General features: G+C 42.1%; 1 protein-coding gene across 1 annotated transcript in view; it reads right to left on the reverse strand.

The window, feature by feature from the left end:
* grid2 (glutamate receptor, ionotropic, delta 2) overlaps positions 1–26,932 on the reverse strand; it is a 423,119-nt gene that overhangs the window by 11,852 nt on the left and 384,335 nt on the right. Inside the window, exons 14-15 of the mRNA XM_053421456.1 lie at positions 18,269–18,435; positions 1,688–1,928 (exon numbers count right to left, since the gene is read on the reverse strand). Of these exons, the coding sequence (XP_053277431.1) occupies positions 1,688–1,928; positions 18,269–18,435 (408 nt within the window). The remainder of the gene's footprint in view (positions 1–1,687; positions 1,929–18,268; positions 18,436–26,932) is intronic.

Below are 26,932 nucleotides of genomic sequence, written 5' to 3' on the forward strand. Positions count from 1 at the left end.
TCAGGTGTAAACCGATTTTGTGAGTCTGTGGGTCAAAAAGTTTTCATTGACTACAAAGGATTTTCCACAATGTATCATCATGGTGATTTGGTTTGACTTTTGAACCCCTACAATTTGAGCACTTTGTTTTCACAAAGGTGTTATCAGCCACACCAACTCAAATTAAAGCTACAACTGTAATGAAGTATCCATTATACATATCACTGTATGTGTTGAAGCTCAATAAAGCTGGGCAGCCACTGTGCGAACTATAATAATTTTGTTTTGGGATTCCATGACACCGTGTACGAGTGAATCTTCCGAGATGTGAATCCAAAGCTCAGGATTTATGTGCTCACACTGTGTGGTGAGATCGTCTGACACGACCTGACTCCTCACACTACGTTTCGTTGGCTCCTCTTGTCCAGCTCCGGAACGGCGTTATGTCAAAAGTCAACAATGCAAACAAGGGAGAAACATGCTGCTGTGATTATACGTGTAAAAAAGAAATGTCTGCATATGGCTGCAGAGGTGTGGTTTGGAAAACGTTGGCGTATTGGTTAGGATATTTTGCAGAGAGAAATCAAAATACCATATTGTAAATGAATCACAAGCTACAGTGTGATTACTGTACGGCAAGAAGCCCTTTCTCTTATGGACAAGACTGTAACTGTGATGACACGCAGCTACACCAGCACCTTCATCATACCCGAACCCTTACCTAACCTCTCTCAGTGTGTAATGTTGGTAAGTGTGTTACTTATATGTTGCCCGGCCCATCTAAGATTACATCTCATGTAATCTGATCTGATATCAGTTTAAGTGTCAGATACTTTGGTTAAACTAATGAGGACCAAGTGGGAATAAAACAGGAGCAAAAAACCTCTTCAATTCAATTAGGTTAAATTGGCTGCTTAATTCACTTTACACTCACATTCAATTAGATTTTGTCTGAGCAAGACTCTTTGCTTCATAATTGTGATCATTTGATGGTGACTGTAATAGGCAAACAATTACAATTAATAGCAACAGGATGCTTTATAAGTTGATTGCCCCATTAAGATCCTGATTATGGTTGAGAAAGGGAAATGAACGCAATCCTCGCAGAACGTCTGAGAACACTGACCTTTCACTTCTCATGTATTTTGATACACCAAGCCACACGGCTTTATACACATAAGACTATGAGAGCTATCAACTCTGTCTCTAAGAGTGCTACTACAGAACCTCCAGGTTTCTTTTTGTCACAATGTGCAAGAGCCTTCAACACAAACAGCTCCCTGCTGTGCTATCTGGGTTGTGTTGCTGAAGTTGCTTGAGTGCAAATCTAGTATAGGCGAAGTGACAGTGTGACCAGAGGAGGTTTTGAAAGCATCCAGACGCTGTCAGTGTCACAACTCCTTCACAGGGAGGGCTCTGCTCCTATTTCTATTCCGCCTGCACCCGACTTTGAGGAATTGCCGTATTTTTTACAGCTTAGCGCCCATGGCCAAAAAGTCTAGACTTTGTATTACATCCGTCTCCCCATGCCTCAGCTCTACCCAAAACTAAACCCATCATCCATTCAATCACCATCTGTCCAATGTTACTTTATTTTTCTCTCCCCTAAATCCATTTCCTCTCCTTTCTATCTATTACACTGCACCTTTCGGACAGATGAGCTGGGATCTAGTGCAGGCCCTATACCTCCCCTCATCCAATCGCGTACCTCCTTGGAGGGGACCCTGGATCCCTTCCTCCGTGACCACCAGCTTTCCACCATGGCGATTAGGCAGGAGAGCACAACGCCAGCCGCCAGGACACAGAAGACACCCGCGAAGCTTTGGATGTCCAGGGCATTGCTGTGCTGCCGTGTCTGTACTGAGCTGTACAGGTCACATGGGCTGTCCTTCGGCCACCACTTGAGTTTCAGTATATCCATGTCCCCGTTCTGCTGGAGCTCCAAGATTCTAGGATAAATGCAAGAAACACAGGCGTGTTGGCATAGAACACACACAGAGAACACTAGAACATGTAATACTGCATATCTGTGAACACATAACAGTCGAATCAGACATTTCATGAGTCAGTGATTTTGTAACTTCAAGTTTCTGGAAATTTAAAGAGGTCAACACATGCATGCAGAAGTAAGCATACATAAAAATACAGGCACACATGAAAGAATGTTTAGATGCATGACCTATCAATAAGCCAGCAGCAACATTCAGACGAGTAACATTGTCCAGTGGAGAGTCATAAATATTCACACCAGCCATTTGCACAAAACCTGACCACACTGCAGCTTCGACTGCAGCTGCTGTTACTCCTCTCTTCCATTTGAGGGCAGTGTTTGCCAGTCAAAATGCTCCCTGTGAACCACACTGGGTCACACTCATTATGGCTAACATTAATATGTTTTGCAGCACGACACAAGCGCACCGCCACAATGTCATTATGCAGCCTATAGCTTGAGTCGCACGATTGATGCCTTCAGAGGGGATACAGCTCAGAGGTTGACTGGGTCCCTGTGCTCGCCTCCAGCTTGCTGTTTGACTGGGTCGTTTTGGTTTTGGTTTGAGGGGAGCTGCAGACACAGACAGGCAGACAGACGGACAGACGGACAGACAGACAGGTCCACAGCAGTTCTGTTAGCATTTGGCCGGATATTTAAGAGGCCATGGAGGCGAGGGGAAGCCAGGAGAGGCAGGGACAAAAAAGGAAAAGGGCAGTCTGGGAACGTGTGCTGTGTTGTGCATATACCTCCCTACATACATACTAATAAAGAAAACAAACAGATGAAGAAATAAACTCAGCCATCCCACTGATTCGACATAAGCAGGGCAAATACACATTCAGAGAAAGGAAAAAACGTGAATCCATGCTTTCCCCAGCAAACTTGAACCGGTTTCCTACATGTGTACACAGAGACAGATGTCTGCAATCGTGCAGGACTTCCTGGGGACAAACGCCTCCGGCAATTTCAATGACGACATGCTGCCATGAATGACAGTGCCCATCTCTCATCGTTCCTGTTTTTTTCCCCCATAGAGAATACACAAAAAATGGACTGAAATCAATCAAGAAATGCAAATGAGTCCTGCAGACGGTTAACATAATTAATTTACTCCACAATAGCCAGAAAAAAAAGAAAAAAACATGGTTCATTTCAATGTAAATCAGCCAAACAGGCTCAGCACGTAGCTCTGTTACCATGTCACTCTCATTAAGGGACATCCTCTTATCAATCCCGTGCTCTGCTGAGATGGTGGGACGGGAGAAGTGTGTGGGAGTAGATGGCTGAAATGGTAGGTGTGGTTGTAATGAATGGAGGAGAGGAGAGGAGAGACAAGAAGAGATGAAACGGAAACTAGAGGAGAGGTAACAAGGATAGAGGAAACAGGAGGAGAGTAGAGGAGAGTAAAAAAGAGGAGAAAAGACAACGCAAGGGGAGAGTCATTGAAACAAGACGAGAGGAGAGGGGAGGAAATGAGAGAAGAGAAAACAAGAGAAATGAGAAGAGAAGAGAAGAAACAAGGGGAGAGGAGAAGACAGGAAATGAGAGGAAACTTGAGGAGAGTAAACAAGGAGAGTAAAAATGAGAGGAGAGGAAACAAAAGGAGAGGAGAGGACAGACGAGACATGACGAGGAGAGACGACAACAGGAGAGACGACAAGAGAACAAAAGGGGAGAGAAGAGAGGAGGAGAGAGGAATAAAAAACAAACTAATTCCAACTGTCAATCCACTTACAGTCATTCGAATAAAAGATCGTGTCCTCCACTTGCAGACTTCATTGTGCGGTTGTTTGGCTCAGATCAACACAGATTAGCTCCAAGGTTATCGATAAGACTTTGCGTGGCTGATGTGCAATATTGGCTCAAAACAAATGAAATCAATCTGATCTGCAGTGATTGAGTGTTGAGCCGTGGTCATATAGTTGCAGCTCTAGTTATTATGCTACTGGCGTGAATATGACGTAGTCAGTAGGTGTCTGTCCGTCCCTAAGCGCACATCACACCTGCCTCTGTTCTCTCTGTCACTTTTGAGTCGTAAAGTTGCATCGAACAGGACGTCTAGAGCTGATTTGATTCCTGGAGGAGCACACAGCGCAACAATATTTCAGTGTTGCACACAGAGGGCACACGGTTGATATGCAAGCCAAAGTGGCTGGGATTAGGTTTTCGAATCGCGGTCGGGTTTGATCAGAGTTTAAACGGCGTCCTGACGGCATCGCAGCAAAGGACTCGTGAATGAAAGTAACGATTTCTTCGTGGAGAGGTGTCGTGCCTTTCGTACAGTAGGTTGCTGACCTTTTTATCTGTCACTCTGAGGACAGATGCTCCTCACACGTACCAGCACGCTCTGACAGACAGCCTCGGCGGGAGACGGATTAGACACAGGCTAATGAGATGGAATAAGAGCGATCCCACCTATCAAAGAAGCCAGGCGGTGTTTTCTCAAAATATTTCATCATTCTTTGCCTGGAATTCCGCCAATTTCTTGTCGGAGCCGATGTCTTTTCATGTCTGTCAAAAGTAGAGGCTCGCTTTATTTTTGGGGTTGCCGTCTGTCATCTCGGCTCATTGGGGGGGAGTGTGGAGGGGTGTGGGGCTGTTCTTATGTGCTGCAAAATCCTCATGTCACACAGGTTTTGTGAGGCACTTGAGGAGTGAATACAGGCCACGGTTTCATCTGCTTCAACATATGTGAACACAATTGCTGCGGACAGTAAACGCCCCAGTGACAAAAGATGTTTACCGCTGACATTTGAAGGAGAACACAAGTAATTCATACGTATTTCCTTCTTTGAAGAGAGATAAAGGGCTGTCACCGGAATTTAACTGCGAATTATATCCTGTCTGTAAAACCCCTGATGATTTAAATAATAATACAATCTGCAGATCAAAGTTCTCATGTGATGTTCAAAGTGCAGAGCGTCACTTAAGGCCAACTTCCCCCCCCATTCTGCATAATCAAAAGGAAGCCAAACTAAACAACTGATTAAGTAAAAGATGAACTCCCAAACTTGATCAAACAGATCAAAACATTAAAAACATTTCAAAAAGGAGACTTTGATCATACGAATCATGAGGATGGGACTCTGTATGTGTTCCTTAGAAGGAGGAACAGATTTGTGATTCAGGACAAAAGGCTTCTCTACATCATGCCTTATGCAGGTCATCATCTTTTATTCTGCAGTAATTGGCCCAATCAGAGCTCTGAAAAGATACTTGAATCACACACACACACACACATAACCTTACATTACCTGACATTGATCTCAATGAGGTTAACCTGCATTTATCCTGGCCACAGCGAGAAACAATACACACTGATCTGAATCTGTAGCACGGGATTATCTGCAGGAGAAGAGCAAAGAAACGTCCATCACGATAATTTTATATGACACTTGCTGTCATGTTTTTTTCCGGAATGTCCCAAATCTTGAGGTCTGGCTGAGTTTGGACAGCCGTTCAAATCAGAAGTGAAGAGGGAGAAGTTTACATGCCACAGCACAGGGCTGTTTTAATATGTCATACATCTAAACATATTGAGATAAAAGGAAACAAGAGTCTGATGTGTCTCAAAGGTCACCTGTTCACGACGGGTCATTTGATGTGCAATAATACGGATGGATAAAGATATAGATTGTTTATTTTGCAAAGGAGGTTATGTTTTAGTTTGTCTTTGCTGGCAGGATAACAGAGAAACTACTGAAAGGATTACTTGGTGGAAGGATGTGGTATGTGGGTCGGGGGAAGAACCCATTAAATTCTGGTGCAGATCCAGATCAGGGGGTGGATTGAGGATTTTATTTTCACTTTCTTTAACATCTCTATCAAACTCTCAGAGAATAATACATGGATCTTAAATACAAGTTGGAATAAGCATGTTTAGGGGACTGATATCTATGAGTGTTTGGCTTCATACAGGGACTGTTTGCTAATGGTGCAGCCAGGTATGTGCTCTACTGAGTGCAATTCTAATTTCACTTGCTTTTTTTTTGTTTGGAGGATTACACAATAACTACACAATCAATTTCGATGGAATGGAGCAGATTTTTCTCTTTCTTTAACCTTCAACATTTTTTGTAAATTTCTCAGCGCATGTTAAGGAGACTGATATTTATGAGTTGGTGCAATTTGGTGAAGATCCACATCAAAATGAGGATTTAGTGAATTTAAATGTTGTTTCATACGAGGACTGTTGGCCCCCTGGTGGAGGTGCCATTCTAGTTTTTGCGTGTGTTCAGAATGATTAATTCCACACGTATATAATCTGTTATTGACATGCCTAAATGATTGTGTGTTGAGTGAAGATCTCCTGCCTTTTTGGAAAAAAAAAGTGAGCATGGCAATGCTAAACACACATTTACCACTGTGCTTAATTTATCTCTATCCCATGGCTGACAGGCAGGTTGAAAGGCTACTGTTAGCTGTCTGACAAAAACACAGGTTGAGTCAAAGGTTTCCCACAGCACACCATCTGTCTAGGCCTCTAATTTGGCTGCTGCTGTCAAACCAAAGGAAAAAATGAACAAACAACAAAAAACGGAAACGTGTCTTCCCTTGGCAAATCACACCAATTCGCCCGTGCACATGTGTGTGCCAAACACACATCAACACAGATAGCAGTAAAGGTCTATACACGCACTTTAAAAACGCACTGCAATTCAACAATGACAAACTGCCATAATGAGAGCTAGGAGCAGCTAATTAAAGTGTGTATGTGTGTGTGTTGCATGGCCTTTACGTGAAAGATCCACTACATTACACAGAGTTTGATGGAGTTCATGATGAAGCACAGGAGAAGTTCTCTGACAACTCATTTATTTACCCCACAGCAGTGAGCTTTTCCCCACACAGTTATCCATAAGCACTTTTTCTGGCTTTAATTCCAGTCTAAATCAGTATAAGACTGAAGTGAAGTAGTGTGCAGCCAGTTGTGTTTCTTGCTTTATTTTTATTCCTTCCTTCGAGGGCTGTTAGAGGTTTTTCCTCCAGGGGTCATCAGTCAGCGCAAGGCTGACTTAAGTATCAGGAAATAGATCAATTTAATCACTAAGAATAGCATCTACCACACTCTATTTCATTGCAGTGCGAGTATATATAGTACAAGTATTAGTGTTTTGTCCTGCACTTTATAATTCTGCAGTTGCTAAATCCTGCTAACAAATCCAGTTATCTCCGACTGTCTGTCTATCCTTCGATTATATCAACAACCACTTATCTGATCGACTTCCAACTTAGCAGCCGGGAAGTCCCGCATCGACTGTGAAGTGTTTTACGTGAGCGGGTGTCAAGACCCCAACCCGGCACAATCACTTACGTCAATGAATATAGCTTTGTGAGTTCATCCATTACACCGATCAGTTTGTTTTCGTAACAACTGGTGCAGTGGCCATTTTCAATGTTCCTCTTTGCAACGGGCTGAGGTGATGCTGGTTGAAGTTTTCTTTTGGAAACTGTAAGAATGACCTGCAGTTATTAAACCGGTGCAAGTAAAGTCCGGCTGCGGGACACTGACACCTCACCCCCTCTGCTGCACAAAGAGCTGTTCGCCTGTTTATTCAATGTTCAGGCTTGACTCAGTACGCAGGTCGACAACTTCACTTATGTTGATGAGTCCCAGCCGCCGCTGCTACAGTGCGTTGGTTGCCTTTTCACACAAGCTTTATTAAGATTGAACATATCACGTGTCCAAAACGCACCAAATTCAGCAGTGAACTTCCATGTGCCCTCAACAATACACATGCCTAGTCTGAAGCCAACAACATAAACAGTTCTCTAGATATGTGTTCCTCAGACAGACAGACAAAGACTTCTGGAATTATTAGATTGATGCACTGCACTGATTTAATGCATCATTGTTGACTACAATGGAAAATAAATATGACTGTTTCAGTGTCAACGTCCGCTGCATGTATGAGGGAAGTAAAGTGTGTTTAGGTGAAATTAAATTACAGAACATGGGTTAATTTGAGTGTGTATGTGTCTATAATGGCCTCCTTAAGTTAAACAGCTGTCCTGTGTGTGCATTTACAACTTGTGTGTGTGTGTGTGTGTGTGTTTCTCTTTGCAACAGTGTCTCACAATATAGTGTGTATGCATGAGTGCATCGTCATGCGTCTTCTATGAAACAGCTGGTGTGCTGTGAGATGCATTATCACCGTGTGTGTGTGTAATGAGTTATCACCTTGCTTTAAGATCGTTGACTTTGACTGGGGAGCTCTATAATGACTTTAACACTCCCACTGGCTGTTAAAGCAAATGAGCAAGGGTTGCTAGTGTGGTGGAGGGCGGGGGGGGGGGGGGGGGGGGCAACTGCTGTGCACCTCTTTGTGTGTGTGTGTGTGTGTGTGTGTGTTTGTCTGTGTGCGACAGCGTGTGTGCTCTGTCTCTGCGTCCCCGTTTTCTCTGCAGTGGTTGCTACTGCATGGACTAGACGTTGCCATGGCAACTCTATGGCAGCAGCCTTTATGGTGGGATGATCACACGTTATTAGTTGATTCAAGCTGAAACAAAGAACAGCACAGTGACTTGGATGTGGGGCAGAGGTGGGGGGGGACGCATTATGTTAATGTCTGTCCTTACAAGTATAGACATGTACAAACTTGTGTGAGCGAATGCACAAACACGGTTTTACACAGCGAGGCTCAATCTCTGAAATAACTTGAAGTAAAAAAAAGACTAATGTTATAGTGGAACACAGCTTTCCCTCCTAAAGCCCATTTTCTTGTGTTGGACTTAAGCAATTATAAGCTTGTTTATGGCCCCTTCTTGATTAAAAGTCACGTTTAGATATGAATTACCTAAAAAGGGCTTTGAGGAGGTCATTTGACTTAATTTGACACCAAAATCTATTTGTACCAGTTTTAATGAGCAGCCCCTGATGTTGTAAATGATTTCCCTACTGGAGTGAGAAGGGACCGTTAAGAGATTTCACACAGTGTTGCTGCAGCACCGCTGGGGTCTGGGGACTGACGTTCTAACTCAAACAGATGATCTGACGATTTACACAGACTACAAAGTGAAAGCCTATTATTTCAGCACCTGGCAAACTGATCACTGAGTCATCGCTATTGATTAACTCCGCTGTCAACCTCCTCTGGTTACATTATGGCTACTTTCTGCATATGGGGCAATAAAAAATATCACTTGTTGCCTCCTTTAAATGCTCTCTAACTCCATGTATTGTGTTGATTCTGCAGTCTAATCCATAAGGAGCCCATAAATGCACGTTATGTCCCATGCTGTTCTTTCCCCCCCAAGCGGCAGCTTTTACTTCGGTTGTAGCCAGTTAAAATGCAGAGGAGTTTGGGTTAGATGATCAAGCATAATGTGAAACAGTTCCGTAAATTTCAGAGCAGGCCACATAGACCTTTTGACTGTTTCTATGAGGAGGGTCGAGGCATAAACCGCTTTCAGAGAGGCGCTGGAGTGAGAACGCAAATATCCGAGTGAGAGGCTCGCAACTCTCTCCGGCCAGCTCCCTAGCGACGATTCTGGAGAATATCAGAATCAGCAGGATTCACCGCAAGTGAACGGGTGTGTTGATGACATTTCTTGCATGCGACAGACAAAAAAGAAAAGAAAAAAAGGTTGAAAATAAATCAGGATTTAAAAAGCAGTGCAATACAGATAAAGGAAAAGAGCGCCTGGGGTGGTGAAGAGGACCAATGCCTGTGTCGATTTGCTGCAATCAAAAAACACGTGACCTCCACAGCGGAATTAATATGTTTTGTCCTGCATCTGCCTGCTGCCTCGTTCATGTGCGAAAGGCAAACTCCGGGGAAAGTCTGGACAAAAACATCCTGCAGAGTTCATGACTTTGCAGTGAGTCATCTGACCTCACTTCATTTTTAACACGTCCAAGTGAGACTTTTATTTCAACAGCAAAGGTGCTGGATGGTAACATTACACCTGCGTAAGTCTGAAAGTAGACTTGACACTTGAGTCACGTACACTTAGCGCCAGGTGTCAGACAGGGCCCTTGATCTTTTCAACAAATGTTCTTCTCCTGTCACCTCTGCGGAAAGCACAGTTTTGAGCTGGATAGAGTGGAAAGTGGAAGTTCCTGTGAGGTGAGGGGGGGGGGGGGGGGGGGGGGGCTCCGACTTGGAGACAGAGGGTGGAGAGATGTGAGGGAGTTGGGGATAAGGGGAAAAGGAAGATTGAGTGAGAAAATGGGAAGGGAGAAAGGGAGAGGGTTGAATTTGGATGGATGCCTGACACAAAGAAATCACACAGAGTGCAGGTGAGTAAGTGGGAGAGACAGGGGCAGATGAAGAAAGCTGAGTAAAGAGAGGAGAACAGACCATGTGTGAGCTCGGTGAACAAAGGATTGTCTAATGAAATGAGCAGCGAGGGGGGAGAGGAGTGAAGGACAGACACCAGCGTTATGCTAAAATGAGTTTGTTGCTCTGAGAGGGACGTCGGCTGACGGATCCTTAAATGAGAACAACACTGGGATGACACCTCAGTTACAAGCTTCACACAGAGCCGCCAACATCTCCGGTCTCTGTCCGTCACACTGTTAACCTCCCAGGAGAACATGATGAAGAATAATGTTCTTATCATAAAGTCAAAACAAACAAAAAAAGTATATATATGGGCTTAGGCACAAGTGGTTCCAGTTAAAATATGTCAGAATAGTTCAAAAATATCTTCGGAACTTTGTAACTAAAACAGTAGAGTGAGACAGACATCAGGTTTTTTAGGGTGAAACCTTGTGTGGCTGCTGGTTGGTTTTCTGAGCATTCATCATATTTTCAGTAGCTCTCTTCATCCCTTCGGCATAAGACATCGACAAACAGCTTCCATCTAGCTATATCCTGGTCTTTGACGTTTGGGCCTCTGCCCACTTCTTTCAGCTCGGCTGCCAAAATTGCTTTTTGTTATGCAGGTGGTGTCCATCTTTGTCTTTGGTGGACCCGGTTCTGTTCTGCTCTGAGCAAACACCCAATTAATTGCATCCGCCGGCGTCTGATCACCACACTCTGGCTCTTAGTCATGTTGCAAAGTTCTTCATTTGAGATCTTTTTGGGCAAGAATATGCCGCCTATTTTTCCTGAGTCATCCATTCACTATTAAACTGTTCAACTGATATTTCTGGAACATTAGAGCATGTCAACCTGTTCAGGTAATAACCCAAATCAAAAGTATGAACATGAAATATGAGCATTAAAATGTCTCCTTTCACTCAAAGGGGGAATTGGGAGGTTTACAGCTCGAGCAATGTACGTTCTTTTCTGGCTCGGCAAGAGTGACATCATGATTAGCGAGGAGAGTTGAAGTCCAGCATTCATGTCCGCAAATAACCTGCTGTCCTTAGACGCACGCTAACAGATTTATTAACATATTACATCCTCTTGTGTTTTTCCATTTGTGACCTGCTTCAGAGAATGAACCAAAGCTGCCTGTTTGTGACAAAAGAGTTCAAAAGAACAGCCATGAATGGAGCTCTTTGCTGCAGTCACAGACGTCGCTCGTCCACACCAGTTCACCACATTGACTGAGTCTACGTGAGCAGCAGAGGCACTCCGCATCATCGACCCAGCGAAGGGCGCCAACTCCTGATTATTCTCTCACGCTATTTCAATTAAAAACAAAAGCTGATAGCAGCGCAGACTGAACCACACTGACCCACAGCCACACATCAATACCTGAAAAGTCTGCTTAGTCGACCGCAGACTCAGACAGAAACATTATTCCAGCACTCGTGGTGCATTTTTTAATTTGCTTTTGAGCGGATTCAATTTTGTGCCACGAGTATAAAGCGAGTGAAGCACAGTAGTCTTTCCAGTGTACTTCATAGCTACAGACAGGTTGATCTCACTGCACTTGCTGTGACAGTACAACCTGGTTGGATATTGAAGAATATGCTGAATTTCTAAAGCTGGGTAATGGAGGGTAGACAGGATTTCAATGCCAGAGACACGTTGGACCAAATAACATACTGTTGAACAATTTGGGCATCCTGTTAATGGCAACTATTACTGCAATGTTTGCAAGATTTGGCTTCACTTTATCTTTTGCCTGAACTGGAGAATGAGTAGTTGGCGTCATTTATTTTGAAGAGTCCCAGCCCCCTTCTGCTGCCCCAGAACACTGTTCACCTGTTTTATTTATTTATTAGGATTGAACGTTTTGCTCGTCCAAATAACTTTACATTCCCCACTGAATTTTCCTCTTGCCTGCAAAAACACATTTGCCGAAGCAGAAGTTAATGGGTTTAATGGTTTCTGATATTCTAATAAATTATACAGTATACCTAGCCTGCATATACATAAATGCAGAGATTCCTTGCATTATAATAAGATTTAAAAAATGTTGCTTTATTCAGTAAAAGCTCTGAAACACTGACTGAGGTTTTTCAGAGCTGTTTTACGGTCTAAAGACGACTTATCATCGCCGTGCCGCTGACTGATTTCAAATTACGAATTTATACCCCATTACTTCTACAAGAAGAGCAAACTGCAAACAATGCCTGAGCTGTGTGAACTTTTGAACTCGACCCGTTTCCCCACACAGCCCGTAATTGTTGCGTTCCCCTGACATTAGAGCCTGACATTCTCTTTTCTTTACTGGACAAATTACGGCGCAGTCAAGAGACGCGGAGAACTTGTGTATTCCACGCTCCATCTAGCACGGTGAATTCAAGTGAGAAAGTAAAGGCATGTCAAGAATCTTGTATTGCATAACTCTTGTCTGGGCCACGGAGGTTATTGTGTGCGCTGATGCTTTGGTGCGACAAGAAGCTGGAAGATGTCACACAGAGCAAAGGTCACCACAGATAACAAACACAGCAGGAACATGGAAGCACCACAGGGAAACCATGCGGTGTCCCAACACAAGACCGCGTCCCACTGAGCCGCCGTGTCGCCCTCTGTGTCTCCGGAACCCTGAGAAGCAGGAGAGGTTATTAACCCACCACTCTTTTGCTCCCTCGTCTAAAGTTTGCAAAGCGAAATGATCAATCCAATTGTCACTCGCTGGGTCCAATGTCACGCGCTCTGTCGACAAAGTTTTCAATAGAGCATCATTAGACCTCAGTGTGTGGGTGAACTGGAACCGATTATGGAGCTGAACTATGATAAACAACACGCAGAAGTCACGCAGTCATTAACCATCATTAAGACATGGAGAGCGCTAGAGAGAGACCGAGAACCAGGGAGAGAGAGACAGACGCCCTACCCATCATGAATTGTGAAAAATAAAGATTTAATGTATGTACTAAGTGTGTGGGCTGAGTTTGAGCCTGATGGATTCGTGGAGAAGTGGCAACTTTAGAGCACGGGAGCTTAGAAAAAGTCGGAGAGAGAGCGAGGGAGATTAAATTGACACTTGACATTAAATCAATTTGTTGTCAGCAGGAACAATGTCACTGTTGTAAAAACAGGTGAGTAGGAGGCAACGTGCCCTCAACCTGCTCGATCTCTTTTGTGCTGCGGGGAATAATGTCCTCTCCCCAAACAAATCTAAAGAGAGAAAGTTCATTCCCATTTACACTTAACACCTCTGCATTGATTCACCAAAATGTCTTGAGAAAGGTGCTGGGGACTGAGCAGCTGACATTGTTAATAAACCAGTGCAGAGGTGACACACTTTTCTGTAAGTGTTATAGTTAAACTACTCATGATACTGTTTCTCAGTGGAGGGCTTCAGAGCCGACATCTTCACTTCTTTAACAGGAACTTTGATCAAGCTAAATTTCGATAATGCATGTTGTTCAAACTATTATTAGACGTTCAAGTTTTGAACCAGCCCCTGAAATTGTTGAAAATGTGCATCTTTGCATTCAATTGACTCTTTTTAACTCTGCTATAAGTGTGTTTTGAATGGAGATCTGAATTTGGAGTTACAGGATGAAATATAAAATTAAAATACGATCGATAAATCAATAGGAAAGAGAGAGTCAGATAGTGGGAGAGAGGGAAAGAAAAAATAAAGCTGAAAACAAAACTCAAGTCAATATGGCTCTAGGGCTCTTAAAATAAAAAGAGTAACTGGAGCTACAAGAGTTTTGTCAATGATAAATTTGAAGTCAGTGAGAGTTCTCTCAGTTAAATGTGTTTTTTTCCACTGCAGCTCATCAGTAACACAACAATTTAAAAACCCTAAAGCAGCTCAGCTTTTGTTGTGCATTAACACATACTGTGTTACACAAATATAAAGAACGGTGGAGCAGTGGTCATCCTGTTCTCTCACAGCAGGAAAGTTTGAACACAAGGGCCTTTCTGGTACCGTGGCTTCTTTCAAAAGTCCAAAGACATGCAGGCAATAAGCAACTCTAATTTAAACATAGGTAAAAAAGGTTGTGTGATTCTATATGTCTGCCTTGTAGATGGGCTCACACATAGCAGTGGCTTTACCCGGCCTCTCGCCCAACGGGATTTACATGGTTAATTTCATTTTCAACCGCAAATCCACCCACGGTCTCTGACGTGTGATGTTTCCCTGACTTCAACAATGAACTGTCGACATCATTCGGCCCATCAAGTGATTCCGTATAGTGTCCAATGGGAAGGTCCCTATAGAAAAACACTGTGCCTTATTGGGCACTGACCGACAGTCGCCTGCAGCCTGGTAATAAATCAACAATATGAATGCATCCTTGTAGCTGAATTTAATGTAATGAGTAGTGGGACCATAATCCAATCCATGTCACTGTTATTGTAGATCTGGAACTAGTGTGCCTAAATTAAAAAGTAGGATTTTTATGAAAGATAATCATAACTCTGATATCAAGCTAATGTGCATATAATTTGTTTTTCTCTGCTATGCCTTCTCCTCCTGACAACTATCATCAACTATCATTTGTTTCTACATTAAAGATCAAGACAAGATTTAAATTCCATAGTCCAAACATAATACCACGCAAACCAGGTACCTCATCAATCTTGCAATGGAAATGTAAATTGTTGCCATGTTCAATATGCACAATACAAAGTCTGGCCCACAGTTTATCTTCTTAGAGTGCAGCAACTAACAGATGTCCATGAGCTATGGATTAAATCTGAAACCTATTTTCACATCAACGCCTGCAGACACACAGACAAAAATAATATATGCCTGTGAGAGAGGGTTTCTTTTTTTTCACAATCTTGCCCCTTCAGCACTTCAAAACAACTTGTCAATAGCTGTCAGTTTAAATTAGCGGACTAATCCTTTACACCACTGTGGGTTGTTTTTTGGACTCTGGTAAATCTGCACACTGTCTCCATCAATCACAGAAGGGCAGCACCTAGGAGCATGAACACAGTCGCAGATTATTTGCTCTGCAGTACCAACAAATACACCGGGATCCACACGCTCCCAGACACAGACAGCAGCACGGGCAGGAAGTGGAGCCACACTTGAACTCGGGCGAAGCATTCCTCACAAACAAAGTGGTTGAAAACAATGAAGTTGTAGCAGTCAGTGTATTTCCTACAGATACTGTCTTCCTCTTCTCGGCAAAGTGTCAAAGCAGATAAATTCCTTTTCATCTCTTTTTTTTTTACAACCAGGGACCTGCAGATAGTAAATAAGTCTCCATTATGTGGAAAACACGTACACACCCAAACACAAATATGTAGTAAACACTAGTAAGATTCTTCAATTACACCACACAATCTGTCTACGGGAATCTTTATCAATTAGTGCTGTAGTCTTACAGGTTGTGTTTATTTTCTTTTATAAAATTCTATCCACCGAGGACATTCAATTTAGATAAGGATCTCTTTTGTCAGAGGGACCTAAGATATTATGGATACAGGAACAATCTCAAGATGCGCATAAATAAATACAATCAAATATCGCAAAATAAAGACATTGGTGAATAAACCTTTAAAGAAACTCAGAAGAATGAGTCTCTGTAACTTTGATTTATTATGTAACTATAGTAAAGTGTTTATGTCACGACCATTTCCACATTTTGGTATCGAACCAAATTCCTATACTTCTGCAATGTGTGACACGTCGACCATTTGAGCTCTTGTGAGTTTCATGTTTTGCTGCGGCGAAGACGAGGTGCATGGTGGAGTTGGTTACATACAAGATGAAGTCGTCAACTTAAATGAGAGTTGGAATATTAATTCTATGAAGACAGACAGACGGATGGGGACTTAATATCGTGGGATCCTTGTGGGACACATTTCTCAATGCTAAACAAAGCTCAATTTGAAAATGACATCTGCCGGGAAGATGTGAAAACCGGCTGGAACCAGGATTATTCACATCCAAAGCCTCACAGGGATTTTGATAGACAATGCAGATGATGGCTGCTTATATAATTCATCTCAAAGGCTCCAATGGTTTTAGTCCAGCTTTTGCCCTGACCACCCTGCAATGCTTTAGTAATCCCCTTGTACTGGATGAGCGTCATACAATACAGTGATACAGCACTGACCATGTTTCCAAACAAAATGATCCTCAACTTATTTATGAAGTTACTGTGTCATGTGTAGAGATCAGAACACTCGGGCTTGTGAACTAGTTCCACACAATTTCCCCTCAGTATGTTTAAAAGGTGCTGTCACAGCTTTCTGGACTTTTTTTCGGGCACTGGATAATTTAATAGCCCCAACTTTCTTTTTTGCTATTACCAAAGTAAAAATGTGTTTGCCTCAAAATTCCTCTTTACCGCAGATTTGTATAAGCGAGACTAGTGGAGCTGCAATCAAGAAAAACTTTGCAGAAAGCTTTGAATCAACAATTTAATTAAAGTCGATTATGTGTCGCTGAAATGCAGTGGTGGTTGGTCGAGTTATGTAAAGAGAAAAACACGAATAATCGAGTCAATTATTAGGTTATTTCCGGCAAATAGAGGTGGTCCAGTAAACAAAGAATTTAATGGAAAGATGCATCAACAAAGTCGCAGAATATTTCTTTCCATAGTGTCAGGGCACGGACTGCTAATACAATTCCTGCTGAACCTCCACTCGCTGCCTCATTGCTTTATTCATCTGAATAATACAGAATTACAGGATGAAAAATAAAAAAAATAAAAGCAAAGAAAAACAAAACAATTACAACTCTGTTTTTATTATTTCTCCTGATAATTTCTCTGTTTATCACTGTGGGAACCAGGGGGACCAGTGTGAGCAAAGTGTTTCAAACTGTCTTCCCGAGAGTGTGACATTGCCCCTGAAATAATAGCAGGGAATTGGAAACATGGCCTGTCGATTAATTGCTTGTTTATTTCAATAACAGCCTTGATAGGCAATATTCTGGAGCCAAACGCTTCACCGGATATATAAACACGCCTAGTCACTCACACACTAACCAAAACTCACGCATGTGTTTCCATCTCTTGCCACAGACAAACACACATAAAATCAAAACAACACAAACTATTTAGCATGATATAACTTAGTGCAGCTTAATGAGGGATGGAGACGTTTTTGTTTTCCCTCTTCTTGGAATGATCTCATGCTTGATCACGAACGAACCCAGCGTGAGCCTCTGCAGGGCCGCAGGCAATCCTGACGTGGCCTTCACAGACACTCTTCACCTCATGTGACTGAGCCCGCAATCTAGTGCCGGGGTTTACATCACAGTGGGGCATTAAAAATGAATGCAAACAAACTTACAAACAACGTGCGCTCACAGAAACACTGCACAGGCAGTTCAGCTGCTGAGAAGATGATTGATGAACCCTGTGTGGAGTCTGCACAGATCACCGAGCCCCCTATAGCCACACGTGACCATATGGATAGGAGACGAATGAATTAATACGCTCAGTTATTGTCTTGTTCCGTGAGCTACTTTGAACCAACATAAGCTCTACTCTGTGATACAGCTAGAAGAACAACAGCTGGGATCACTGTGGGTGCGGCTACACTGTCAACTCTTCTTGTATGTGAGAGTGAGTTGTCACACTTGCTTAACCTCATCTTGAACCAGTGGTTCACGCTGGGGTTAAAGCAACCTCTCTGCACCCAGGTTGTGAAAGTGCCCCTCGCCTCTTTCCTCTGGAAGATATATGTACAATTTGATCCACTATTTACTCGGCGTCTGACCTGGAGAGCGCATTACTCCAGCGGTGCAGAGGGGCCAACTCTACGGGATTGGCCATTTGGAGAAGTCATGAAAAAAAACTCACACGACCTCTGGAGAAGTCGCGTATGCATGAATGCAATTCTTCTCCGACTCTCCCCAAATGCAGAGAATATCTCACAACCTCAAGCTGAGGACAATATGACTGGGATAAACAGTGTGGAACAAAAGTGACATCTCCATCATCGTGCATGAGAAATGTGCGTTACATAACAAGTAGAACGCAGTCAAGGATGATCGCTGACTGTTGTTTACTGTTACAAAAAGTACCTCTGGGAGAAGATGTCCCGGTAGGGGCTGCCGTGCTGCATGGCGATACCGTAGCCACGGTCTGGTGCGCTGCTCTTGACGGTGTAGAAGGAGCAGTCCTCGTCATTGTTAGCGACGTACTCCAGCACGGCTGCGTCCCACACGAAGCCGAACCGCCCATACTTCACCTGGGAGAGAGGAAAAAAGACATTTAACCACAGGTAGCAATATTCAGAGAGGTGTCAGGTTATGCAGGATCTACTTAAGAATTCACTTTGTCTTTTAATCTCACAAAAACTGCTGTAAAATAAAAACAAAAACACAAAAGGCATCGTTGGAATCATTGCCTGTTGAGAACACACTTTCTTTGAAACTGTCTATTTACATCTACCTGTTTTTTTATCCCTCTGTCATTCAACTATTCACATATCCAACCAACACACAGACATTTCACATTACCGTGTTGTTTCGCTAGTGAAGTCTTTGTCAACTCAGCATTTTCCCTTTCTTCTTGACTTTACATGTACAAGCATCAATGGCTTTTTGCCTCCTCTCTATTTCTCCCTGTGTGGTTATGTGTTGGACACGTTCTTTCTTGTCTCTCTTTGTCTTGCATCTGTGATCAAACCGTAGGTAGGTGTAAAGTTTGTGTTTGCAGCTTGTGATTGAGAAGAGACTGAGGGTCAAAGTGGGAATCACAGTTTGTTTTACAGACGTTTAGGAGCGTGTTGTTAACACGGCTTCTCATTATCGTTCAATACATTTATATTTCACAGGAAAATGAAATGTGGAGAATAAACAGGCTGGCTGTGATATTCACATCCTGACACCTCTGAGCTGACAACTCACTCTCACGCACACGCATGCACACGCACACACATTTTTTTTCTTTCTTCTAACACATTATTTTTGACTTGGTGTGTCATTAACTTTAATGGAGCTTTATAAAATGTTCAAACTCAGTCTTCGCTGTGTCTGTGTGTGCTGTGTCACCTCAGCTGGCTTATATGTGATAACTAACGTATGAGAAGCGACTAAAACCTCTGATTGGGTAATTTCACAGTCGGCAGTCCTCTGAAGTGTGTAAGTGGGAATTTTGGGGTTTGTGTACGTGTATTCATTCATGTGTGTGTGTGTGTGTGTGTGTGTGTGTATGTGTGTGCAGTAATTCACTGCAGGGCATCAGAAGAGCTCATTCTGCTCTTTATAACCTTAAAAAGAGTGGGAAGAACGCTTTATTGCTTTGAAGAATAATTTTATGGCTTTTCATTATTGCTTTTGAATTGGAAAGATTATGGGCTTTGTAGTACAGGAATTAGTAAGAAATCTGTTTCAGCCTCTCACAATTGAACATTAAAGACACGTTTTCTCTCTCACTACACTTGGGTGAAAAGGGCAGAAAAATATTACTATGCACAGTATGTGTGCCCTGACCTCTGATGCCAGCTACACTGAAAACACATTCAAGGCTTTGCTAATCTTGGAACGTCGTCATAATCCTGTAGCATGTGAAGTGTCTGACTTCTAAGTATAAAAGTTTGCACCCTGAAACAAAAAGTTTGGGCAAAAATATATTTTGGGGCAATGCTTCACTCCTGAGATCAACAGAGAATTACAGTTATCGATATTATCAATATCACAAACATCTTCAGTCGTGTCTGACTTGCACAACCCTTGCAAAAGCTTCGAGATATATCTTAGTTACATACACTTGAGGACGTTAAAACCTTTCCTGCAACATTTAGACATTTTTAGACTGTATATAAAGAGGCACAACTCATTTCCACTTCCTCCCATCATCCTAAAATGAGGCATAAATATCCCTACTTTAATGTTGTGGACTGAATGTTCTTGTTCCTACAATAACAAAGTCTAACAGGACTAAAACTCTCAACTCATAAAACTCTAGTATCTACAGTGTAAATCTGGGTTTTGGGTCCTTCTGCACATGGTGTCTCATGAAATAAAGCTCAGTGGAAATCTTCCAGTTTTTACATCAAAATAAAACATCTTGTGTGCGATGTTTTTATGAGAACAAAATGGCCTAAACAGTAAACTAATAATTATAGCGACGCAAACATAGGGAACAATCCCATAAAACCGAACTGACCATTCAAAGAAAATTATGCTGGAGCCTGTGAAGGGAAACACTCTCGCCTGCAGCAGCAGGTGAACAGGGAGTGCTATTAAAGCATCAGTTTAATATCGTCTCAAATTAGCTTGAGACGAAATTATGATTGGAGGGGTAACATCGCAGCGACGTGTCGAAGGACGAATTTCTCCTGTTGCTGTGCTCCAAAAATGTGATTTTGATTATTTATGCGGCTCACACACAGAGAGATTCACAACTTTCTAACTGCCGGGAACTGTCTGTTCCAGACAGGTCTGTGAAAGCCTTTATTATTCTCTTTATCTGCCCACGACTCACAGCACGTCAACTGCACTAGTTCTTTGTTTTTGCCTTTTCTACTTTGTCGTTTTCAAACTATAACAATTACTAACACTTTGCAACCATCTGACGCTCACAGCTCTCACTCCTGACGCCTGTAGGACCACATGAGTGGAAGGAGAAAGGAAAAACACTTAAACGCTCCCTTCTGCCTGTCGCTGTGAGAAATGTAAGGTCACCGGCAAACAAGATGAACGAGCTCTCAAGTTCGGTGAGGATTCAGTGGGATTATCTAGGCGAGGCAGCTGTGTACGAGCCACATTTGCATGCATAGTGCAGCCTGGCATTGGGCCACACTCCAATTAAGGTGTTATTCAGGTTAAACTGTTTACAAGCGCCTCAGACACCCTGTATTTGAGTCTGCAGGTTTCCACTTAAAATAATATCGCCGTCCACCTGTGCCATACTGTGTTCAGATAAAACTGTTCTGTCTTTTAATTGGCATCGACTGTTCACCCATCAGCAACGTGCAGAAATTGAACTAATGACTTTTGGGCTTACAGCAAGGGTTGGCAGTCCTGGAAAAGTTAGCAGGAGGAGGCTAAACTTTGAAAAATATTCAACCGATACATCCCCACCCACTCATCAAGGTTACGCACACATGAACGACTGCTAGCAAACGAAAATTCCGTGACCCGCTTGTTAACTTCTGACTTTCGTGTCTGTTTCAGCTCTGAACGTCTCTCCAGCCCTCTGGCACGTTAACAGGGTGCACGCGTTGCACACAGGTCGGTTAGTGACAGACAGGAACATGAAGGGAGACACTTCAACATCATACTCAAAGTCCCCTAATGCAGTCACGACTAAAAGTGAATTTCGACTGAAAAAGCTAATGTGTCTGTATATTTCATCATATATTGCATTCCAAATTCCATACAGTCATATAGGGATTTATATGCACTAATGCATTCAATGCAATTACCAAAAAGCCCAAGAGTGTTTCATCAGGGTGGAATAATGAAGCATTTACCTGAACTTGCACTTTCTTGCTTGGTTTTCCCTCATGAGACTGCTGTCACCCCCCCCCCCCCCCCCCCCGTTCTTGCTTTTGGTCATTTCTTCACATTACATTTCTGTCACGTGCTTTCATCGTTAAAAAAAAAAAAAATGCATGAGAAGACAAATGATTTCTTCCCACTTGTGCCGGCTGTTGTGTCTGATGCCTCAAATCAAACAGTGGGAAGCTCTTTCTCAGGCGAGGGGACGTCCAACAACAGAAGACAAGATCACTGTCCTCAATTCATCCAAAATGTCTTTTGATGAAGCACAGCATTAGGCTATATACATTTTTGGTGCGAAGCATAACCGTTTAAGTAGCATTGTAGAGTTTCATAAAACCCCACATTATCACACAAATAAGGAAGTGGAGGTAAATTATTGTGTTAATCCTTACAGAGCACCCAGAGAACCATTTAAGTGCTTCTATATGCAAGTTTGTTTGAGTATTACTGCGAATATTAATAGCTGTGGTTGTATTTGTTGACCTCTTTATTAAATGCATTCAGAGACAAACACGCACACTCTTGTTTTTCTCTCTCATGAACATGACATGGAGCCACATTCATTAATTGAGTTGTGTCATCTAGTTTCCTTGTTCTTTCTATATTTTTCTCTATCACTCACACAGCCCGTCTAATTTCCTTCCATCTTTCCCACACAGGAGAGAAACTCAAACAAATGATCTCTCAGTCTTGTATTGCTTAACTTGTACGTGTGTTGTTTATCTGTTTTAATCGGGTTTTGTGATGGTGGAGCTCATTTAAAGAAACCATATCACCACTGAAGCATGAGCCCGAGCTATTTTTTAAAGGTACTCAGCAGATATACTGTATATGAAGATTTGTTTCACAGGAATCAGAAAATAGTGACATCGAAAGTAATTATTGCTCCGCCTTTTCTCTGATTAATTGTCGTATGTCGTATAAAAAGTTTTCTGCTAAAGCCCTGACTGGATATAGACTAGAAAGCAAAAAGAATAAAAAGGAAACCTACAAGCAATTAGTGTGATACAAGCAAGCTGAATTGTGCAGACGTCCTTCAAACGTACAAGTGATATTCAACATCTTGTCCTGTATTCTAAATGTGAATCTCGTCTGAGAATATATTGTAGGTCAACAATCCAAACAAAATACTCAAAATATCTCAGACATTGAGATTATTTCTAGAAGAAAAAATGAATAACAACTACATTTTAGAAGGGTTTTCATTTTCTAAATGTTTCTAATTGTTCTTAACACTTTCATCAATAGTGAAAATCTCAATCAACAGGATTCTCCACGGCGTCTGTCTTGATCCACCAGATGGAGGAAAATGCATAAGGAGATGAGAAGGAAAAGAGAAGGTTGGACTTTGAGGACTTCACCTGCTGCGAACCCTTCAGTTTGAGCTCATATTACATTACTTCCCAGACCCAATGAGTACCCGCCCGGGTGGGTTTGAAGAGGTCCCTCTATCTCCTCCATGGTTCAAACAGTTGCGGTGGCAGTGGCATCAGAGTGCAGCCAAGGTGAAACTTCACAACAGATAAGAATCCTCACCGAGCTCTCAAGTTTAAACTCCAACATATCAATTTTTCTTTCTCCTCATCCATAAATTACATCCTTAGATTACAAACACTTTTAAAGTGGCACATAACAAATTGTCCCCTGGTGTGAGTTTCTTGAATGTTCGGTATTTAGCCTTTGAGCAATGGATGTGAGAGTTTCCCCACATGGGAGGTTGTGTTTTGGTCGTTCCAGAGGGAACACGCTGATGGAGTGGCTGCGACGGTAAAATCTCAAGATGGAAACTTATTCCCCTGTTAAAGGAGGAATACATTTTTATATCTCCACCATGACTCTTTTGTTTGTTTGTTTGTTTGGATTACAATGGAACTTGGTGACAGGATACAGGGTCAGGGAAGAACCCATTACATTGTGTTGCTTTTTACATCTACACAGTACCCAGGTAGTAATTAATGGATCTTGGTGACAAATGGTTAACTGAGGACACCCATTTCTTTAAATATTTCCAATGTGTTGCAGCTTGATTTAATTACAGGGGACTATTGGCAGAGGAATGCTCTCCACTGATTGCCATAGTTATTCATGCACTTTTTTTGTCATTTTGCATAATTTGCTTTGGGCCATCTACCTCTGTATCAGGGCTTGTTCCCTCTCTGTCTCTTGTATACTGTCTACTTGAATCCCACATGCTCTGCCTTTTATTTTTGGCCTTGTTTGACAAATCAGAGAGCATTAAAATGAACTGTTGCTCCCCAGCCAAGTATCTCCCCCAGTGTGCACTCACTGGCTTCCTGCAGATATTTGAAGATCTGAATGAAGATAAGATGAGGGGCAGGCAAATGAATCCAAAGCACAGGAGAGCCAGACTGCACCTTCTCTTAATGCATCAATATACATGAGGAAGGTTGTTTCAGGGCAGCTTGTCTTGAAATCTATGAGGAGACTGTGTAGTAAGAGTGTGGGGATGATTCAGTACAAAAACCATGATATGAAATGAATAGAGAAAATATGTGCAATCACCACTTTGAATTGACTTTTTTCATGTATGGCTTTGCTGCATGAGCTGCTTTTTAATTTGGAAATAAAATACTACAAGCCCCAAACGCAATGTCAACATTATTTTTTCTTTTCTCTGCCAAGTAGGTTATGTTTTTGAGTTTCCTGTTTGTTAGACAGTTGCTTGGGTTTGTTGTCAGGAGGATTACACAAACACAGAACAGACTTCTGTGGAACTGAGATGTGAGATGATGGGAAATGAGCCGATAAAGAAGCCATTTAAATATGATGCAGATCAAGGAATTTCTTTTACATTGTATCTTTATTTTATTTTTTGCCAATTTCCCAGTTTTTTGGGGGGGCATATTTAGGGGTCTGATATCTATAAGTGTGTGCAGTTTGGTGCAGCTTGAATAAATTCAAAGGGACTGTTTGGGCCTTGTCGGGGGAGTGTGCTTCAGTTTGGCAGAGTTTTGCAAACATGTCCAGTACTATCTTCAGACAAAAGTCAGTCGGAATTTGCCTCACTTGTGAGTGACTCATGATCAGGGAACAATCATTTCTCTCTTCTAAGCAGCATAAAGACGCTCATGGCCAAATCTCAGATGATGAAAGCCTGGCACGCAGGTGGCACCAATCCCTCATGAGGCGTTCTTTCCGACTGCTTGCTCTGGTGGCAACAGTCGCCTCCGTCCCTCGAGACACAATGTGACAACTTCTTCTCTCCCCTCTTTCTTTTCTCTGTTGTTTAATTACCCTCAGCTGTCATTAGTCCTCTTTGTTTATTCATGAAGAAAGCAAAAAAAAAAAGAAGCAAGAAATGAATCGCCTATTGCCGTGCTGTATGCAAATCTTAGCTCAGTCCCCGTTAAGCCGATGAGAGATATGATAACGGAAGAGAAGAGTAATTGGAGACAGATGTTCGGATCATCTGAGACGGATCAGTGAGCCAAAACTAAGATGCCACCCTTAATAGAATCTGGCAGAAAAATTATTATTTCTCTCTGTTTCCTTTTATCTTTCCTTTGTTAAACTTTTCATGATAAAGTCTTGTGTTACATTTGCCTGCCTCTGAAAAGTATGAATAAATCCTTTTCGTAATTTGTCCTCATACACTTGTTTTCTTAATCAGTTCTCTGACACTGACGGATGATGTGGGTGATGTGTGACTACAACCAGCGAATGATCAGCTGCTTACCGGTAGGTGCAAATACTGGGCGAGAGGCGGGGGAACCTGGAGAGGTTCTTGCAACATATAGAGACAAATAACCATTGGGGACCTAAATCTATAGTACAAAATATAAGACCACACAAAGCAGTGGTTAGCACTGTCACCTCCATTGGTGTGATTGTTAGTGTGTATGGTTGTGTGTCTCCATATGTCAGCGCTGCGATATGTTGTGACCTCTCCAGGGTGAACCCTGCCTCTCGCCCCATTCTCTGCTGGGATTGGCTCCAGAACCCCTGCGCGACCCTCAAAATATAATTGTTATGGATAATGGGTTCACATGACCTGTATTTAATGATGAAGAGCATGTCCTTTAATGCACTTTATAAATGCAACCTCAACAAATGGAAATTAACAAGCTGGTGGATATAAACTACAAATGAAAAGGAGCAAGTTCCAATTTCCAATAACATTTTCGAATTTGTAAACAAAATTATATAGCATCTCTCACCTCAGTTAAACTGTGCATTTTGCATTAAATCGCCAACTTTAATTGTCAGATTTTGTCTCCCTGTCTGCGAAAAATATCATTAATCTGGCATTTATGTTGATGAGTTGTTTTTATTATGTTTTCATTATGTATGAAGTATATTTTTTATTACTTGCTTTTATTGAAAAACCTTGTCTGTGAACTAAAGTCCTCCCACAGGACAATGCTATTTCAGGTAAATCTGTTCTGCATGAGGCAACATATCTGATGTACACTGTCGCTGTACACCAGGAACATCATATAACAGACATTTCAATCAAGATGGATAATTATTTACGCCTCTTATTGTTTAAAAGTAAAAAAAAAAAAAAATACTGTAATTACACGTGGTAGTAAACCCCAGCTGGATTGTAGTCAATAAGCTGTGTATTCTGCAACCAGTGTTCATTGCTGGTGTGACAGTTGAGTGCTTTGTATGCCAGTATCCACTCTAACCACCTGATGTAGCTCTTTATTCACTCATTATTTCTAAAGATAGGCCTTTGAACATGATCCAACGAGTGTTTATCGACACAATGTTTTTTATAATTTAGTAGTGTAGAAAAATTATTGACAGGCGATAGGGTTGCACATTAAAGTGGGCTACAAGAGCAGTCTGGCAGTCTGTGTATATTACACATGCATGTAAGCAGAGGAGGTGTCCATATATAATGTGTCATTAAACTGTTGTGACAGGGGCGGTTAAGTGTTTTTTTGTACTGTATGACTCCATTAATTCATTGATTCTCGTTGGATTTAGATCTGACATACGGAATCAAAGTTGGTCTCTTTGTTGAATAATTAAAAAGGGGTCCATAATAATTACATGACCCTGTCAGGTTTGTGGCTCAGGTCCATTCAGGGGTCAGCTTTGTAATATTTTCCTTTTGTCTGGAAAGGAAAAGTCAAGGAGATAAGTCTTTGTGAAACTCCCTCTGTCTCAGATGGAACAGAAGGTTGACGATCAAACATTTGTACTCAAACAGAATTTTCTCTCTTTGGAAGTGCCACCAGGGCAAGCAGTGCTCAACCTGTTAAA

Source organism: Pleuronectes platessa, chromosome 4 (genome assembly GCF_947347685.1).
Source record: "Pleuronectes platessa chromosome 4, fPlePla1.1, whole genome shotgun sequence".
Taxonomy (NCBI): Eukaryota; Metazoa; Chordata; class Actinopteri; order Pleuronectiformes; family Pleuronectidae; genus Pleuronectes; species Pleuronectes platessa.